The sequence below is a fragment of the Hyperolius riggenbachi genome, chromosome 1 (genome assembly GCF_040937935.1).
Source record: "Hyperolius riggenbachi isolate aHypRig1 chromosome 1, aHypRig1.pri, whole genome shotgun sequence".
Lineage (NCBI taxonomy): Eukaryota > Metazoa > Chordata > Amphibia > Anura > Hyperoliidae > Hyperolius > Hyperolius riggenbachi.
The window spans coordinates 465124694-465145223 of record NC_090646.1 but is presented as its reverse complement, the minus strand read 5'-3'; the positions used below and the strand labels follow the sequence as shown (position 1 = coordinate 465145223).

Here is a 20530-nt window from a genome sequence, read left to right as displayed (position 1 = left end):
AAAAACCTTTAAAATTTGACCTGGATGGTCAAAGGGGAGTTTGTACCTTAATAAATGTGTCCCTAAAGTTCCTATAGCCACTAGGGATGGTCAATGAGATGCAAACAATTGTGAGTTGATGCAGGATTGTGCAAATTCTGCATTTAAATTTATGCAGCTTGAATATTGGACAATCAAATTCCACCTTGTCGGAACTTGATTGGCTCATTTTCAAGCTGCATAAGGGCTGGTTCAGGCGGGTGTTCAAGCATGTTGCATTTAGCTGATGCTAAACACTTCTCTGCAAATGAGCAGAGCGGTGTTTGGCATCATATCCCATCATTCTGCAAAAGCGTTGCGTTTTGACTGGAGCGGGACTTGAGCGCCATGGTTAAATGAAATGATGGCATCGCATGTGGCATTTGCGCAAATGTCGATTGTACAGATGGCTGTCCATTCATTTGAATGGACAGCACTTAAAGCATCGAGTGCCACGAATGACATTTAACACTGGTTCAGCACCCATCTAAAGTGCATACTGAATTTGCTCAATCTTGCATCAACTATTTTGCATCTCACTGACCATTGCTAATAGCCACTAACCTGAATGAGCAAAGTATTCACTCCTTCCTCCTTCTGCGCTCTTGGATCATGGTATTATACTACTCAGCCAACTAAGTGGCTGTACCAACCTTAGAAGCATATTATATATTTTGAAAAAACAACAACAACAAATCACTGCTCAGATTACATTTTAAAGCTTGCCATATTTATAAGCATGCATTTTTCACAAGGAATGAAGTTTGCAGTACTGGTCTGGGCTTGCTACTGTTTTCTGGGAATACGGGTAGACAATTGGATACACCGCTGCACTGCAGACCACAGAGACAGTGCAGGACCCTAGGTAGCTCAATCCAAGTAGGGTAAACAATGAAGATGAAGGAGTCCGCAACAGTGTCTCTTGAAAAAAGCTCGAATTCTTTATTCAGGACGTATCCTCATATCAGTGGTAACACAGCTGACATGTTTCGGGCCAAATTGATGCCCTTAATCATAGCTAAAAATCACAGATGCTCTCAACTGTTTTTAAAATAGATGGTGACCAACCGGGGTGGGGCACAGACCTCTCCTACTAGAGGAGGAGTCAAAGCAAGAATCAGCCTCCCTACACACGGCAGTCACCACCTGTACATGCGTGAGTTTGTGTTTAAAACCATACAGCATAAAATTAAAAACAAATATAGGAACAACGTGTGGAAAAATATAATGAATTCTATTCTAAAAGAAACCACATATGAGCAAACAAACATGCTATAATGCAATTATGTTGTCACTAGAGCCAAATCCCACCTTGCATTCAAACCTTTAGGGACTCTAGTTCCAAGACGGAAAATCCATAGAGCCTCCCTTTTTCGGATGATTGATAGTAGGTCACCACCTCTCTTGGGTAAAAAGACCCTCTCAATACCCTGGAATACAAAGCCGGACATATCACTACCATGTACCTCACGAAAATGTTTAGCTACATTTGAGATGTTATTGGTAGACCAGGACGCTCCCAAATAATGTTCCGCTATCCTGGCTTTCAGGGGTCTAGTGGTACATCCTACATATTGTAGAGAACATAAAGTGCAGGTGACCAAATAGATGACGTTCTTGGTGTTACAGTTAATGAAATGTTTGAGAGGGGACCCATAACCTGTTGTTAGTGACCTAACTGTTTGAGTGTTGGTGTGTACTGCACAATAGTGACATGTGGAAAATGCACACCTGTAAGACCCTTTAGTAGAGAGCCAAGTGGTGGTATCCCTATTAGTAGTGAAAAGGCTAGGGGACAGTAGGTTACCCAGTGTAGGGGCAGTGTAGGTTTTTACCAGAATAGGTAAAAACTTCTCAATAATAGACTTAATGTCCCGAAACTCGACACTGTAATTGGTGACAAAAGTAGGTTTTTCCATCAGTTTTGCACCTGGAGTAAAACCGCGTACTAAAGTATTTCTCGGGATTGAGAGGGCTCGTTGTCTGCCCTTGTCAATCATCCACTTGGGATAACCCCTGTCACGTAGGCGGCCCTCCACCACAGAGAACTCATGCAGCAGGGTTTCCTCATCTGAGCAATTTCGGCGGGCCCGAATGAATTCACCCACCGGAATTGCCCGGACAGTGTGACCCGGATGGCAACTGCTGGCCTGGAGGGTAGAATTGCCCGCACAAGCTTTCCTGAAAGTTCTAGTGTGAATCCCCCCAGAACCTACATCACCCAATGCAAAACTGATGGAAAAACCTACTTTTGTCACCAATTACAGTGTCGAGTTTCGGGACATTAAGTCTATTATTGAGAAGTTTTTACCTATTCTGGAAGGGGACAGTGAAATACGCCCCTTTTTGCAGCAAGGCATCAGTTTTGCCAGTAGACGTGCCCCTACACTGGGTAACCTACTGTCCCCTAGCCTTTTCACTACTAATAGGGATACCACCACTTGGCTCTCTACTAAAGGGTCTTACAGGTGTGCATTTTCCACATGTCACTATTGTGCAGTACACACCAACACTCAAACAGTTAGGTCACTAACAACAGGTTATGGGTCCCCTCTCAAACATTTCATTAACTGTAACACCAAGAACGTCATCTATTTGGTCACCTGCACTTTATGTTCTCTACAATATGTAGGATGTACCACTAGACCCCTGAAAGCCAGGATAGCGGAACATTATTTGGGAGCGTCCTGGTCTACCAATAACATCTCAAATGTAGCTAAACATTTTCGTGAGGTACATGGTAGTGATATGTCCGGCTTTGTATTCCAGGGTATTGAGAGGGTCTTTTTACCCAAGAGAGGTGGTGACCTACTATCAATCATCCGAAAAAGGGAGGCTCTATGGATTTTCCGTCTTGGAACTAGAGTCCCTAAAGGTTTGAATGCAAGGTGGGATTTGGCTCTAGTGACAACATAATTGCATTATAGCATGTTTGTTTGCTCATATGTGGTTTCTTTTAGAATAGAATTCATTATATTTTTCCACACGTTGTTCCTATATTTGTTTTTAATTTTATGCTGTATGGTTTTAAACACAAACTCACGCATGTACAGGTGGTGACTGCCGTGTGTAGGGAGGCTGATTCTTGCTTTGACTCCTCCTCTAGTAGGAGAGGTCTGTGCCCCACCCCGGTTGGTCACCATCTATTTTAAAAACAGTTGAGAGCATCTGTGATTTTTAGCTATGATTAAGGGCATCAATTTGGCCCGAAACATGTCAGCTGTGTTACCACTGATATGAGGATACGTCCTGAATAAAGAATTCGAGCTTTTTTCAAGAGACACTGTTGCGGACTCCTTCATCTTCATTGTTTACCCTTTCTGGGAATACATTGCAAGTATTTCAGCAATTTTGAAAGCAAATTTGTTTATTTTGGGGCTTAGATATTTTCCCCAGTATTCAGGGTGAAAGATGACCATTTAGCTGGAGCTTTGTTGCTATAATAGTCAGGTAAAGTCATCCAGCTTAAACTGGTGGAAATCAATGAATTCCATTAGTCCCATCTATCATAGGTAGGCCATTCCAGATGGCTAACTCATATAATTACATAACCATTCATGTACAGCTTGCCTGAGTGTGCATGCTTATAATAAAACAGGCAGGGAACCTATCACTGTTGAAAAGTGGAAGCATCAACAAACAAATAAGTAAATAAAAATCAATTTGAACCAATTGAAGTTCTCAAAGCTAGTTCGGCTTCAAGTGTTTTGGGATCCTCATACGTTTATACAATCATAACTCAATTGAACAATAAAGAACTGGAATTGAAGGCAATCATTATACATCTGTAGATAGGTTTGGATAAGGCTGGAGAGAACTGAGCATGTTTTTGTACTTTTTTGTAAAGAGTAACAGTAAAGAGGAAAAAAATTAAGCCCTATAACATGGTAAGACCAATACACTTCCAGAGCAATTCTAGATTTCTACCTGGTTCTAGAGACAAGCAATGATTTCTACTAAGTGGACCACACAGGCAAGCACACACACTGTAGACGCTTGTAGCCTTATTTAAGGTTAACGTAGGGGGTCTCTTTCACAACTCTTCTCCTTTGTGCAAAATATGTACTCCACCCTCCATAAGAAAAACCTTTCTTTTTGAGATCTGGGTAGCCTTCCAAATCCTGCAAGTCTGATTCATCTATGCTGGGCTTTGCACTGATCTGGGTTGTTTAGTCTCCCCAGCATACAAATCCTTGCACTCCTCAGTACATTGGGTTCCATTCACCGCATTGCCTTGCTTGTGTTTCTATTTTGGATCCTCAGGATGGACAGCTTTTTGTGTCAGTCGTAGCTGGGTATGAAGAAAACAAAGACATGGTGTTTTTAAAGCTCCTCTTGAGTTTCTCTGACAGCCTGTATGGAATGACTGTAGCTCTGTGTTTTTTGATTCTTTCCTTTTTTTATCTTTTGGTTTGGTGTTTCCTTTTGACCTTGTTGTTGTTTATCACAAACATACAATGCAGTTCTGACATCTTAACCCAGATGCTTTAAAAAACAATGCACACACTCAGCTAGGTAATTTGAACAATGAAAATCCACATAATGAGTTTCAATGAGGCTAGACTCTTTGTTGCTTGCAGTCATAAAATTACTGTGTATACATTAATACAATTTTTCTCCCCAAAAAGACACTCAAATTACAATTTTTTTACTCTTCTGTGACTGATATACAAATTTTTACTTGTGCAGACATCACCATCAGCAGGTGCCCCTTTTCCCACATATGCAAAGCAGTGCAGGAAACGATGGCAAAGACATAGCTATTTCACACAGTGTTAGACCAAGCACTCCAATAGAGATAGGAGTGTGCTAAAGCTGATAGGACCCTGATGCCCCAGGGTTGCTGATTCAAGAAAACAAGATCAGCAGCACCACTCTTGAAGAAATAGCTCTTTATTCAAACACGTAATTAAAATCACATGCCAAAAACATCACATGCTGTTTTTAATGTTTCTTTGTCAAGCTGCAAGCTCATGAGCTTGCAGCTTGACAAAGAAGCATTCGAAACAGCGGTCTGTAGCTGCATCTAAGACCATTTTTGGGGGGCATGTGATTTTAATTATGTGTCTGAATAAAGAGCTATTTCTTCAAGAGTGGTGCTGATGATCTTGGTTTCATGAGGTATATGCCCATGAAATTTCACATTACAGGCACATAAGGTAGAGGTGATGACAGATCAGCGACCACCAGAGCAAAATAGCTCTGTCTTTACTATACTTTAAGCTAAATACACATTCTGGGTTATATACGGCCTACACAACCATTAGGAATGCTTCAGATGAAAATGTAGCATGTGTATAGGAGCCCCCTGGCATGCCAGATCTTTAGCAATGCAAAAGCAACCCTCAAGCACACTGTTCTCCTACCAACTACACCATTTAGGCTAGCAACACAAGAGCCCAGCCCCGATTTGTCGCCCAAGGGACGCTATAGTAGTAAACGGTAGTACTTCCATTAGCAGGGAACATGATGATGGTGCTTTTTTAGATTTCAATAGATGGTTTAGATTTGAATAGATTTTAACTTATACAATGGCCCATATGAAATTAACGTTTTCACCTGAGTTTTCTCCTAGGTGAAATGTTCAAACTTGTAATAAAATGCATTTTAAACCACCAACAAGCAAACAAATACTCAAAATCATTTTGACAGAACTTATTCACCTACTTTTTGGTACTTTTCATTGCAAAGTGCTAAAAAAAAGTTGTTATAAATCAAAGATGAAAAATGATCTACTAGGAGAAAACTCAGTTGAAAAAGTGAATTGCATATGGCCCAATATCTCTATACTTACATGTCTGGGCATTTCCTTCACACCATTTAAACAGAAAAAGTAAATTAAGCTATTTACAAAATGTTTTCTAGTACCCAAAAAGGTGTCTAGTTGACAATGCCTTCTGTCTTCATTTTATATATCACTACTTAAATAAATAAAGACCTTCAAAAACAACAATAATAATGTTCTGGCACAAGCAAGTATGTTCAGTTATTTATGTCTGATACAATTTTCTTTTTGATAAATCAAGCAGTCATGACATAGTGTAGCAAGTGATAATAATGCTTGAAAAGACACCTAATGTGTACAGTATCTGTTACCACTCTTTACTACATCATTCAGCATTGTATTATTATGACTGCATTTATGTCATGAGCAGGGATTTTTCCTCCTGAATTATACTGTATACTGTACATTGGATATATTGTGCAGCCCTAGATAATTAACAGGTCTGTGTTCTCTAATTAGGCCTATACTGAACCATAGTCAAATATTTCAGTTGAGCAACATACTTGATCTGGGCCTTAAATAAGCCTGAACCACAGGGCTATGCAATGTAGGTGAAAGTGTTGCTCAGATATACCTCTGTTCAGCTTGAGAGCAGCCCAGCAGAACAAATTAAAATGTTCTGGATAAGGGAGGAACTAAATTCAAATATAATTGATTGATTGATTGATTGATTTGGGGCTGAATGACATTTGATAATTGTGGAGAAGTTGATTTTACCACCAGTCCTAAAAGCTACTGTATCTCTACCTATCTGGTGATCAAAATTTGAAGAGACACTGAAGCGAAAACATTTATGATATAATGATTTGTATGTGTAGTACAGCTAAGAAATAAAACATTAGGAGTAGAGACATGAGTCTAATGTTGTTTCCAGTACAGGAAGAGTTAAGAAACTCCAGTTGTTATCTATGCAAAAGAGCCATTGAGCTCCACGACTTCAAAGTCTCAGAGAGCTCTGTCTTCTGAAGCTTGTTATCTCAACTGTCAGTCACTGTATTTTCTTTTTCTCTCCTGGGCACAATTCAATAGTTCCCTAGCCTGCTCTGTAAAATCATTTAGAATGCTGAGTAGTGTGCAAACTGTAAATATTAGAGCAAAAGGAGAACAGAGGCGCCAGCAGGGTAAAAGTGGATAAAACCTTTAAAATTTGCTTGGAGGAAGCGGTGGACTTACCTCCATAAAGCAGACATGAAAAACTGTCTGTATAATAGTAATCACATTTATTATATAGTACCCCAAAAATGCAACACGTTTCGCAGGCCATGCCCACTTCATCAGGCAATAAACGTGGGTACAAACAGAATTTCAGCAGTAGCAGGAGTAGCGCCTCAGTGAAATATTAGAGAATGATGCAATGTTATAAAAAACACTATATAACTGCTTCAGTGTCTCTTTAAAGACAATTTTTTTGAAGACTTCATACAGTTGTGCTTTGTTGCTGCCATTTACACAGAATTACTGAACATTGAAGTACATACACATACCTACAGTATATACACCCACTGATACATTTCTGCCTGTTTGGCTCCATCCTTCCTTCTATCTAATACATAACCACATTTCAGTGTAAACTCCAACTCCATGAAAAATAGTATTTCACTAGTAATGGATAATGTGGAAGTAGATTAAAACCTCCTATTGTTTTTGCTGCTGTTTGAGTCCCTCTCGTTTTGTCCCAGGATGCCCTTGGACCTTCATGGCCCTGCATGTACTCTAGAACCTAGGTTCTCAACATGCGGTACGCTTACCCCAGGGGGTACTTCTGAGGGTTTCAGGGGGTACTCGGGCTTGATATACTTAACCAAGTATAACAAATTTAGAGATTTAGAAAATTATAATTCTTATTTAAACACCAAATTAGTATTTTAGCTAATTAAAAGCAATAATAAATGCTTGCACATTGTTTAGAACCAATTATCATGTACTATGATTAAATATATATTTGTCAAGGGGTACTTGTGATCATGTTTACTATGCTAGGGGGTACTCGATGAGTACAGGGTTTTAAAAGGGGTACACACTTATAAAATGTTGAGAAACACTGCTCTAGAAGTCCACAAAACAATAAATAAGGAAGTTTAAGTTTCCCTTAGATCCATTGTAGCAGCATACTTTTTGATGTACATGACTTTGCAATGTACTAATACCTTACACATGTAACATACCAACATTTTTTTTATTTTTTTCTACAATTTTAACCTCCATCTCTAGTACAAATGTTAGGGTTACTGAAATGAGAATATCTTAACAGAGGCCTGGTTGCCTTGCTCTCAATACCACTTAGCTTTTCCTGTCAGGAAATCATTGAATAACATGAAAATGGTAAATATAACTGCCTGGGCATGTCCTCTGCTTTCCATAGTATTTCTATTATCACTGTTATTTTCTTTACGGACACAAGAGATTTAGATATGGATGTGTTTTGAACAGTATTACTTTACACCTCTGCACAGTATAGAAACAAATTAAGTTTGTATATCACTGCTATACCTTGTTTGTTGTGTCCGCAATAGCACAATATTCCAGCTCCTATATTTTGCCAATGGTAGTGATTTTAAAATATTTTCTTCTTATGTGTATATTTATTATATTTAAAACTTTTAAAAATGTTTGAATCAAGGACATTTGAAACACTACATATAAATAATTAATGTTCGATTCAAGCTTCTGATCTTAGTGAGAAGGGCAGATTTTGTAAATTGCTGCTGTGTTACAAAGAAAACTCTCTCTCTCTCTCTCTCTCTCTCTCTCTCTCTCTCTCTCTCTCTCTCTCTCTCTCTATATATATATATATATATATATATATAAATATATATATATATATATACACACACACACACGCACACACACATAGACACAGACATTGTCTATCATACCAACAGGTAGATATCTAAGCAAATATAAAAACTTTATTTGTATTTTCTATGTTTCTACTTATAATATATTATATTTGAACATTAATAAAACCTTTAGGCCCCGTTCACACTGCACGCGTTTCCAGCCGCGTTTTGGAAACGCGTGCAGGTGGCCGACACGCACGACATCAGACATTGCATAGAGTGCAATGTCTGATGTTCCCACTGCATGCGTTCTGGACCTGTGCGGTCCGGGAACGCATGCTGCACGCATTTTTTGTAAAAACCCGTGGCTGTCCCATTCACTTTCACTGAATGGGATCAGCCACGCAACGTACAGAGACGCACATGACGTGCGTTCCTGTGCGTTGTGTTTTGAACGGAACGCGCCTGCGTTCTGTGATGTGAACGGGGCCTTAATCAAAATATTATTAATTTCCTTAAAGTGGCTGAGTTGAAGTCAGTTTGTTTAACTTAATTTCCTATAAGAGCATAGTTAATGACTTACACAAAAAATCATCAATTTTTTTTATTGGATTTACAGCTTTGGCCCCACCCTCTTACTGTGTTTGGCAGCTATGAAATATGTTACATTCTATTACAATGACTTTAGATGTGAGGAAAATAAACAAACATTAAGTTGTTAGCTACCAGCACCACTTTGTGGAAAGCTAGAAAAATAACATAGGCTAACACAGTCATAACTGAAGAATGATTTTATTACAATAACAAACGTGGATTCAAAGCCATTTTAAGTAAAGTGCCCTAAACGAATTTCAGAAATTTCAAGACTCTATCCATCTCCCATTATATGTTTTTAAAAAATAAGGTGGTAGAAATTACTTTTTTTATTCTTTTCTAAAGTTTATTTTTATTTTATTTAAAAAATAAATAAAAAAAAGAGATACATTGTGTCAAATTCTGAGTATGATTTCTGTTAGTAGTCTAACTATCCACCACAGGGCTGATATATGAAAAACATGCTACCAGAAGAAAAATCATATTGTCCCCAAGTGACATAACAGCTTCCAAATGACATTATTGTAGACCAGATTTGGGATTAAAGTGAACCTGAACTTCTGCACTTATTTTAGGATTTGTACCAGCTGTAACAAAGAAATGATTGCTGCTGTTGCGTATCGTTTAGAGCAGAGAGGACATTCTGAGTTCAGGTCCGCTTTAAATAAAAGATTGGGATTGGTAGCTTTGCAAACACAATTTTATTTGATGCATCATATTTTTTGTTTTGAATTAAAATTTGAATTCCGGGCCTCATGGTTAATTAGTGACTTTTTCTATCTATGTTAGGGACTTCTAAGGAATAAAAAAATCTTGTTTTAATGCTGGAAAATGACTGTGCTGATGAGCTAAACCAGATGATGATGATGAAAACAAGGTTTCCCCTATCAGAGCACAGCCATATGGAAAGTGAAGGCCAGTGAGCCCGTGATCAGCATTGAATGCAGCCCTGAGCACTCTACAGTGTGAGATTTGCTTTGAGGTCACAGAGACAATAGTAGCAGTCCACAATTAAAACAGAAGCAGTACTATAGTTCCATGAACAATATGAGTAGAAGCAGTACTATAGTTCCATGAACAATATGAGTTGTCATTGATACTATGAGTTGAACATTATCAGTAAACAATAGCTGCAAACCTTCACTTGATCAGCTTGATGCTAGTGTAGAAGTTTGCCCCGTTACAGAGATGCACTGATGAAGCCTCTCAAAGCACATTACAGTATATGCAGAAAATCATATCCGATGATTTTCATGGCTATATACCGAGTTAATATTTTGTAAATATTTTGTAAACATAGTGTTGTAGCAGAACACATAGATAAACAAGAATGACTTCCCTTCCACTCCAAGCTGTAATCTAGCACCTGATGTCAGGAATCAGGATCTTTTAATTTCAGTATTTGGAAAGAAACTAAGCTAACAATATTTGGTTCAGCTCCCTATAACAATACTTAATAGAAACACATTGTTGTCATCCAGCTACACTAAGTTCACCTTAAAGGGATCCTGAAACAAGACGCATATAGAGGCTGCCATATTTATTATTACTATTTTTATTATTAATATATCGCCTACATCTTCCACAGTGCTGTACAGAGTATATTGCCTTGTCACTTAACTGTCCCTTAGAGGGGCTTACAATCTAATCCCCACCATAGTCATATGTCCATGTATTTATCATGTAGTGTACGTATTGTAGTCTAGGGTCAATTTTGGATGTCTTCCACAGGGACTCTGTGCAGATAGTGCCCTGGCTTGGATTTGAACCCGCAACACCACTACGGCACCTTGCTGCTCTAGGATGATTTGCATAGTCAGTAGTGATGCATTGTGGGAGACAGGAGGAAACCCAAACAGACATGGGGAGAACATACAAACTTCAGGCAGATAGTGCCCTGGCTGGAATTTGAACCAGTAACCCAGCGCTGCAAGGCAAGAGAGCTCACCACTACACCACCTTGCTACCCCATATTTATTTCCTTTAAACAATACCAGTTGCCTGGCTGTCCTGCGGATCATTCCAGCGTCAGTCGTGTCTGAATCACTCACCTGAAACAAGTATGCAGCTAATTAAGTCAGATTTTTGTCAGAAACCTCTGATCTACATGCTTGTTTAGGGTATATGGCTAAAAGTATTAGAGGCAGAGGATCAACAGGACAGCCATCCTTCATATTCCTCTCACTGCAGGTTCTCTTTAAACATTTGCTCTTGGCCTATCCATAAATCTTTATGCATGTTTTCATGTAGACTTTACACTTCCTCCTCTATGAATATGAATGAGTTAAAGGCAATCTTTATTTTAAGAAATGGAAATAATGATTTCACAGATGAGTTTAGCACTCATGAAGTGGTCTAACGCTGCAAAGGAACATATTCTAGTAACTGTAGTATTTGAGATATAATCAAAATGATTAATATCTTTAATATAATTAATGGGAAATAAGGTGGCTGAGCGATTAGCTCTCTTCCCTTGTGGTTCTAGAGTCCCAGATTCATATCCCAACCAACTCACTGTCTTGCCAGAGTTTGTATGTTCTCCTCTGTGCTTTCTTGTCTCCTTCCACTCCCCCAAGACACAGTGGCGTAGCTAAGAAGCTGTGGAAGTTTTACATTGGGGCCCCCAACCACTCTATACATAACAATTGATACGGCGCACCAGAACCCCACCAAGAACAACCAAAGTATTAGAGGTGCAAGAAGGGGATGGGGAACAGCTTGTTAATGATCACTACTATTCAAAGCATCTATAGAAGTGATTATTACTAGCATAGGACCAATAAAAAGCTAATACTGTGGTTGAGGTTGAGCCTCCCGGGGTCCCTCTAGCCCAAGGGCCCCGATGCGGTTGCTACCTCTGCAACCCCTATTGCTACGCCACTGCCAAGACATACTGGCAGGTTCACTGGCTTCTGCCTAAAATGGGCTCTAGACTGTGGAAATGATATGATGAATTATATGATGAACTTTTGGTTCTCTCTAAAATGCACTACAGAAAATGTGCTGGTGCTATTTATAAAATATAATAATAGCAATATAATATGGCGTGTGTACAAGTGCTGCAGAATTTTTTTTGCAGATAACAGTAATGTAGTCGCCAGTATGTTAAGAAGGAATAACAGTATACTCATTCTGGGTCAGTCCTTCATTCTCTCCCCATACTTGATGAAATCTTAAAGGGTGCAATAAATACCAAACAATTACTAATGCATATAAGCCGAAACAAATGGAGGCTGGATCACTGGTCATTGTGAAAGGTGGCTACTTCGCAGGAAAGGGATTCTAGTGCATCAAAGAAAAGTTACCGAAGATATAATTTGTGTTTGATAGTTTACATGCTCTACAGAAGCGTTGGGCAGAAGACTAGCACTTTCACACAGAAAGCTGCTTATTCCTGCATCATTCTGTCACCCATTTCTTGAATTTTGGGGGTTTATTGGTAAGCTTTGGTCAACACTCTACCAATCAATTACAACCCAAAAGAAAGTACACAGGTTATATGGAATGGTATTAACGCAGGGATGTCAAACTGCAGTATTCAAGGGCCGAAGTCCTCACATATTTTTGGTGCAGCTCAAATTGATTGATGGCCCTAATTCAGAAAATTTGTGGCTCATCTAGTAGAACACATTTCTCCATTTCTCAGTCCATTCTAAACCCTGGCATAGATAAGGCCCGTGTCGAACTGGAGTTCGACACCTGTGTATTAGAGTAAATATTAAATGTACGCTTCAAACTTTTGATGGCTTTCAAACCAAGCTTGTATATAGACTGCATAGATAAATGTATTTATGTACAGACTGTTACTTTCTGAAGTGTGTGTGATTATAAAACTATTATACTTTGTTCCTCTTAGTATCCTCTTGTACAGACAGAAGTTTATCTCCAGACCTCCAAGATCCTATACAAGACGAAAGCAAAGAAACGGATCACTCCACATCTTCAGATAAAGAGACAGCTAACAATGAAAATGAGGAACAGAACTCTGGTACCAAAAGAAGAGGCCCCAGGACCACCATTAAAGCAAAACAACTAGAGACCCTCAAAGCTGCTTTTGCAGCTACGCCCAAGCCCACAAGACATATCAGAGAACAGTTAGCCCAGGAAACTGGACTCAATATGAGAGTCATTCAAGTAAGTTTTCACTATCTTTCTACCCATCTACTGTACATGCAATACTACACTGCAATAATGTATTCTATATCAACATTCATCTTCTATGATATTGCCAGCATTAATATTTAAAGCCCAGACATTTGCAGTAGTTTTTTTATGTCTATGAAGACACTCCTTGACTTACTAATGCCAAATATAATCATCTTTAAAGTTCCTGTTCAGGAGACAATGATATTAAGGCCCCTCCCCACTAGAGGGGAGCCAGGCTTTACCTTTTAGATGTATTGTTGCAGCTTCTCTTGTAATGAAACCACAGTAAGGCCTTGTTCACAGAAATCGTCAGCGCAATCGCAAGAGCTGAGCGCTTTTGTAAGTGCTTTCTGGGTGATTTGCGCTTTCTTAAGCGCTTTTATAATCGCTTTTCAATGCGCTTTTGTTACATTTTTTTTTTTACTTCCTGATGACAATCAGTGATCTCAGTGATCTCTTTGCCCTGGAACTGATTAATTACAATGTGTTTCTTTTTTTTTTAAAAAGCACGCACCAAATCGCTTTGCAAAGCACTTTTTCAAGTGCTTTGCGATTTTCCTATTCCCTGCATTGAAGCGCAAATGCTCTAGAAATGGTACAGAACCCGCGTTTGCACTCGGAAAGAAAGCTCATCATTCATTTGAGAACATTGACATACAGCAACATTGCACAAGAACTTTTAAAGCGATTTTAAAAATCGCCAGAGCTTACAAAAAAGCGAAATCACTCGTTAGTTTGAACAAGCCCTTAATATCTATATAATACAAGTGAGAGGGGACTCTAGTGTCAAAAATTATACCATAAATGATAGCTTGGCTTACAGAGAAACTGGCATGGAAAATAAGCATATTGTAGTGTAAGTATCATCTAAATCTCAAGATGACCAAACCGTGACCAGTGATTAAACTGGCATAAAGGTGTACTCCCTGCAACACGCTAGGGGGTTGTTTTCCAAAAGGCCCCACTAAACCTGCTCTATGCAGAACTAAATTGCAGTATATCAATCATTACTCAGCCTGCTGCAGCCCCTTCAGTGTCGCATAATCCCCAATAGAATAAACAGTACAGTTTTCAGAGGTGCGCTTCCTTGCCACAGAGTCCTAGGATTCCAAGAATTTCATAGTGCAACCTAGATGCAACCCAAATAATGTCCTCACTGCCAGGAGTAGGAGCATTGGATGAGTTGCAACTAGGTTGCACTATGATATGCAGGGTCGGTTTCTCTCATGAAGCAAGGTGAACCATTTGCATCAGGCGCAGAGATTACAGGGGCAGCATGTTTGTACTGTGTTTACATTGACAGCATGCAGTCAGAGTAGGAGGAGAAGGGAGAGGAGAGCGAGCGAGGTGAAGAGGTCATCATTGGGGAAAAGCAGCTTGTGGTGCTGTGTGAGGAGTCCGACAGTAACTCCCATTTACAGTCTCAATTCTTTTCATTTTAAAACCTAGTTCAGCTGCCCCTTTTTTATGTCCAGCTGCCCCTTGGGCTGCAGGTGCCCAAGACCAAGGCCTTTGTGGCATTTCCAGAAATCCGGCCCTGGGTACAATATAGGTGGACCGATGTCCTTTCGATCTTGCAGCCTAGTATAAGTCAGATGTCCTCCTCTCTGCAGGGGCCCCGGGCCTCCTGTGCTGGGCTGCCCTGTGCTGTTGCCTGTGATGCTTTGGGGCCCCCCATCCTGTAGAGTTGCGGTGAGTACTGTTACTCACGTGTCCATGATCCAGCACCATTCCTCAATTCTCTCCTCTGCCACTTAGCTGGCTTAGGTTCTGGCCATCATGCAAGGTGCCGGAATCCAGCCTAATGTTAAATAGGAGTATTAAAAACAGGAAAAATGGCCATGAAATTAGGGTTTTGTCATGAAGTCCCTGCCTGTAAGGTATTTCTTCTTTTGCAATGCATTAAAATGGAGTACTGCAAGTCTATACTTTCAATGGACTACTATACTATACTATGCAACAGGTGAGTAGTTTGCAAAATGTATGCTTCAAACAGCCTGGTGAGATCGGACACTGCCCATTCTCATAGGTGAGGACCGATTCATCGGCATTCGTCCAGCTGATCGAGACAAATCGTGCAGGACCCAAACTTGTGTTTCACTTGTCATAATAGACCGAAAGGACCCCTTTTCAAATGGACTGATGGGAAAAGATCCTATCGCTTTACATAGCATTTGTTGGCATCTGTTTGGATCTGTTTCATTCAGTTCCAATAAACTGAAAGCTTTTACTGGCAGTGTGAAAGGAGCCAATAGCAGCTTGCAGTTCATTTATCACACAGTTGCACTAATATAAAACTGCATCTCCTGCCCGGCATCCTGCCTCGCAGTGCATCTAGTGTCATGTCCCAGCTTGATGGTGTCATCAAGCCGGGACCCGGTACTTAGTGGCAGTGTGAGCCTGGATGGCAGGGGGGAGTTGCTTGTCGCTGGACCTGGGAAGGTAAGTAATGCTTGGCTACCTATACTGGGGACACCTAAGCCAGTCTATCTATACTGATGATACCTATGCCTGGCTACTATACTGGGGATACCTATGCCTGGCTATCTAAACTGGCAACACCTATAAAATGACAAAATTGCTCTGGTCCCTAAGCGGGTTTTATATGCCAGTCCTCAAGTGGTTAAGCAATGATTAAGCATAAAATATCCTGTTAGAAATATGCTGTTATTTATTATTTTCTTTACTTTTGATAATGGCACACACTACTTCACCTTATAGAACACAGTGAGGATGATCTGTCACAAATACAATATTCAGAAGAGAAAAGACTAAATGAAGCACACAAGCAGCAACACTGAGTGTTTTCTTCTTCTTTTTTTATCTTGTCTGGTCTGGTGTAGTAAATCAGGTGCACATCTGTATTAAGTGGCAAAGCCTGATCTCTCTCTTTTATAGTTACATGTTTTGTTTTTCTGGGGTCCATTCACTTTTTCTGTAGCCTTTTTTCCAAGCTCAATACTTTTTTTTGTAAGTCCTTCCCTATTATTCAGTTTGAAAAAGATTGGTGTTTTTTAATCCTCATTTCATCAGTAAAAGAGTGAGGTCCTTCCCTTGTGTCTCAGGCGGGGGTCCCCATTCATCCCCCTGAAAGAGTTGTAATCCGGATCCTATAAGCCCTTTAGAGGGGCTTGTACAGGATATGATGCTTTTGATAAAGTGGTTTTCATGTTTGATGGTTTTCATGTTCCTGCTCTTGCAGCTTATCCCAGTAAGAATTCCTCCAAAGTTCTCAGTAATCCCTCATCTTAGGGGTGGGATGCCATGCCATAACCCAAGTCAAGGGATGAGCTGTAAACCAAATGCTTTAAAATGGCATCACCGTTTCACAAGTCTAAGACCATCTCAGGGTTTGTAATTACCTCACCCTCAAAAACAACAAGCCGCAGAGTATTTCAGCCATGACCTTTACTGTCATTGCGTAAATTAGAACTAAAGTCAAGCAAAGAAAGCTTCTCGACAAGTTGCCAAGTCACAGTCGAAAACTTGTCATTATTATAAAGATAAAACACATAAATCCAGGCACATCACCTCAAGTTAGGACATTTAAATAAATTATTAGGGAGGTGCTATAGGGGGTGTGGCCATCAAAATGGCAAAGACATTTAACCCTCCGCACACTCACATGCAAATATTCATACAAATGCATTCACAGAAATCAATCATCCAGGGACCACTGCCATCACTATAGCTAATTTACAAAGCTGGGGTCTTGGTACTAAAGAATACATTCTCTTGCGTAGTCCCTCTGGGGTACTTCTGCACAGTGTAGGTGACTACACAAGAGAATGTATTCTTTTGTACCAAAAACACGGCTTTTAACTTATCTGCAGGGATAGCAGTGGGATAGCATAATTGATTCCTGTGAATGCATTTGTATGAACGTTTGCATGTGAGTGTTCGAAGGGTTAACTGTCATTATTATAAAGATAATATATTTACCAGTATACTTACTCTGGTGTGTTTGAAATAACTTAAAATGAAAATATGATAATAATAATAATAATAATAATGATAATGTATAGTTGTATAATTGATTTTGCTTCTATTCTAAAATACAGGCGTGTAACTGCTGATGTTGATATCACATAAATGAGCCTGGAGCAGCCTGTATATTAGCAGACATAAGCACTTGCACAGATATAAGCTAATGGTTTTACCGCTGTAAAAGAAATGGGGATACGTTCAAGCCACACTATTCAAGCACAGATCTCATTCAGCACCAACTGCAACTTGTTTACTGTCAGTATAAGCATAGTGCAAAAGCTTATACTGTACTTTCTGGGCCTGACATGCCTGTATCTCAAAAGGTGTGTGTGTATGTGGGGTGGGGGGGGGGGATAAATAATGTAGGTGTATATAAGTTATTTTTAATCAAATAAATATTAACTGACTTTGCAAATTGTATTAAGCATGCCTTTACACTCACAGTCCCCCAATCCCATTCCCAACTGCTGGGCTAACTCAATGGCTGTTTACTCAAGATCCAAGATATAATTACCAAATCTGCGTGCTGCCATTGTTCCTAAAGGGGCCCATACTGGTCGATTTCACCCATCAATCGATCAATCGATTCTATGGAATCGATCAATCGATTCTATGGAAGCGATCGATTGGAAATCTATTCTATCAAATCCATTGATCGATTTGCAGCCGATTCCGTTCAATTTCATCTATCTGACAGGATGGAAATTCTGAAATCTATTGGAAATCTGTTCCTACTGTGTGGCACACATCAGATAGATTCCTGTCAGATTCGACTTGACAGGCATCTGACAGAAAACTGTCTGATGGTTGAATCTACTGCAAATCTATAAGTGTATGGCCACCTGGCCACTGATCTCTTTAGACTGCTGTGCTGTTGTTTACACTTTGCAGTCTGCTCTGCCTCCTACAAGACTCTTTGACAGAATTTCTACATGGTCTGCGGGAGGTAAAAAAAAAGTCCTGTTCTGGATTTCTTCTCTTCTAACAGAGGATTGGCTAACTAACGTGTTTAAAATGTAAGTCCACTTTAATTAATACACAGAAAAACTGTATTTAATAAAAAATAATTAATCATAAAGAGTAACTTGCTTTGAAGGACAACTTTACCCTAAACTGTTATGTTCTGCTTGCATACAAACAAAAAAGTAAACTAGAAAAAATTCGCTATACCTATGCCCAGGCCCATTCTGTAAACTGAACCTGCTGTGCTGAAGATGCCAGCTGTAGAATCTGACAGAAATCTGTAGCACAACAAGTAGCATTGATTGTAATGTCAAATGATTTGCAACAAAAATCGATAAATATATGATCAGATGTGAGAGTTTGGTCAATCGGACGCAGCAGTAGAGCAGCAGCAGATTGACGGTAGGGATGCTCGCTAAATTCCGCGGAATTGTTAATTCCGTGATTCCGGCCGGAATTAGGTCAATTCCGGTAGTCGGAACGGAATTGTTAAACCTCTCAAACGGAATTCCGCGGAAATGTTATTACTTCCGCGGAATTTTCCGGAATAACACAAAAAATCTCTAAAAAATCTCTCTCTCTCTCTCTCTCTCTCTCTCTCTCTCTCTCTCTCTCTCTCTCTCTCTCTCTCTCTCTCTCTGCCTCTGTCTCTCTCTCTCTCTCTCTGTCTCTCTCTGTCTCTGCCTCTGTCTCTCTCTCTCTCTCTCTCTCTCTCTCTCTCTCTCTCTCTGCCTCTGCCTCTGTCTCTCTCTCTCTCTGTCTCTCTCTGTCTCTGCCTCTGTCTCTCTCTCTCTCTCTCTCTCTCTCTCTCTCTCTCTCCTCCTCCTCCTCCTCCCATCCATCCATCCATTAGTGTGTAGTGGGTATCTGTGTTACCACCTAGACACCAACCACACTACATGCTAAAGCTGCCTAGCATGTACCATTATGATCAATTCAATAGAAAAAGTAGCATGATTAAGGATTTGTACTTTTTTTTAAAGCCAGCTTACATACCTTAGCCAGGATTTGAACCCAGGTCTCAGTGTGTAGTAGGTATCTGTCTTAACCCCTAGACCACCAATAGAATCCAATCCAATAGAAAAAGTAGCAAATCCCGGCCAAGGTATGTAAGCTGGTTTTTGAAAAAGTACAAATCCTTAATCATAGTAGGTAGTAGGTAGTAGCAGTGTTATCGAGTCTTGGCCAAGGTCTCTGCACTGAATAGGTGCAGGCTTAGGCAGGGCCGTTTTCCCCGTTTCTGTTTGGATTTTGCGTTTGCGTTAGACGTGTAAATTTTTCTATATACATTTCTCCATTTATGCATTTGTGGCGGCATGTACTGTATGTGAGTGTGTGGGAAAAAGCAGAAAACTGTGCGTTTGTAAATTGCAAAAAAAACATGAACGCAAAGCACACGTTTCCCCTGCAAGGGTATTTACTTTAATAGCCTGTACAACTGTGTTTTGCTGTTTGCCGCAAGCCCGCAAAACATGCAATGGGCTCAATTCACAAAGCAGTGATAACTTAGTTAGCACGCCCTAAAAGGCCATAGTAACTTATGGTGCGCTAAACTTCGCATGCTAACTGCTAAGTAAGATAATGTAGCACCGGATGTGTCTAAAACAGCACATTGGGTGTGCCTATAATGTTGCCCCTGGTGCGACCTTATTGGCGCACCGTGCACCGCTAAACTTTGTGCACACTAACTAAAACCTTTGACTGTGCTAACTACTTAGCACTGTAGTTAGCATGCCCAAAGCTTTTAGGCGTGCTAACTAAGTTAGCTGTGAATCGAGCCCATTGGCCTCTATTCATAAAGCATTCCCGCATGCAGTAATGCTCAAAACAGCTGACTTTACCGACCTCTTAGCAAAGTGTCCATTCATGCTACTTTTTCTATTGGATTGGTCATAATGGTACATGCTAGGCCAGCTTTTGCATGTAGTGTGGTTGGTGGTCTAGGGGGTAAGACAGATACCCACTACACACTGAGACCTGGGTTCAAATCCTGGCTAAGGTATGTAAGCTGTTTTGAAAAACTGCAATTCCCTACAGGATGATACAAATAGATGGATGGGAGGAGGAGGAGGAGAGAGAGAGAGATATATTTTTTAAAAATTTCCGACGGAATTCAGAATTCCGCGGAACTTCATTAAATCCGGCTGAATTTTATAGCGATGGAATTTATCATTGACGGAATCCGTGAATTCCGGCGGAACGGAATTTGCTGGTTCCGATCATGCCTAATTGACGGCCTATAGCATCGCAACTGTAT

The 20530-nt window shown here is 40.0% G+C and overlaps 1 protein-coding gene across 1 annotated transcript in view; it reads left to right on the top strand.

Annotated features, from left to right (window-relative positions):
• LHX5 (LIM homeobox 5) overlaps window positions 1–20530 on the top strand; it is a 77622-nt gene that overhangs the window by 38752 nt on the left and 18340 nt on the right. Inside the window, exon 3 of the mRNA XM_068271490.1 lies at window positions 13034–13311. Within this exon, the coding sequence (XP_068127591.1) occupies window positions 13034–13311 (278 nt within the window). The remainder of the gene's footprint in view (window positions 1–13033; window positions 13312–20530) is intronic.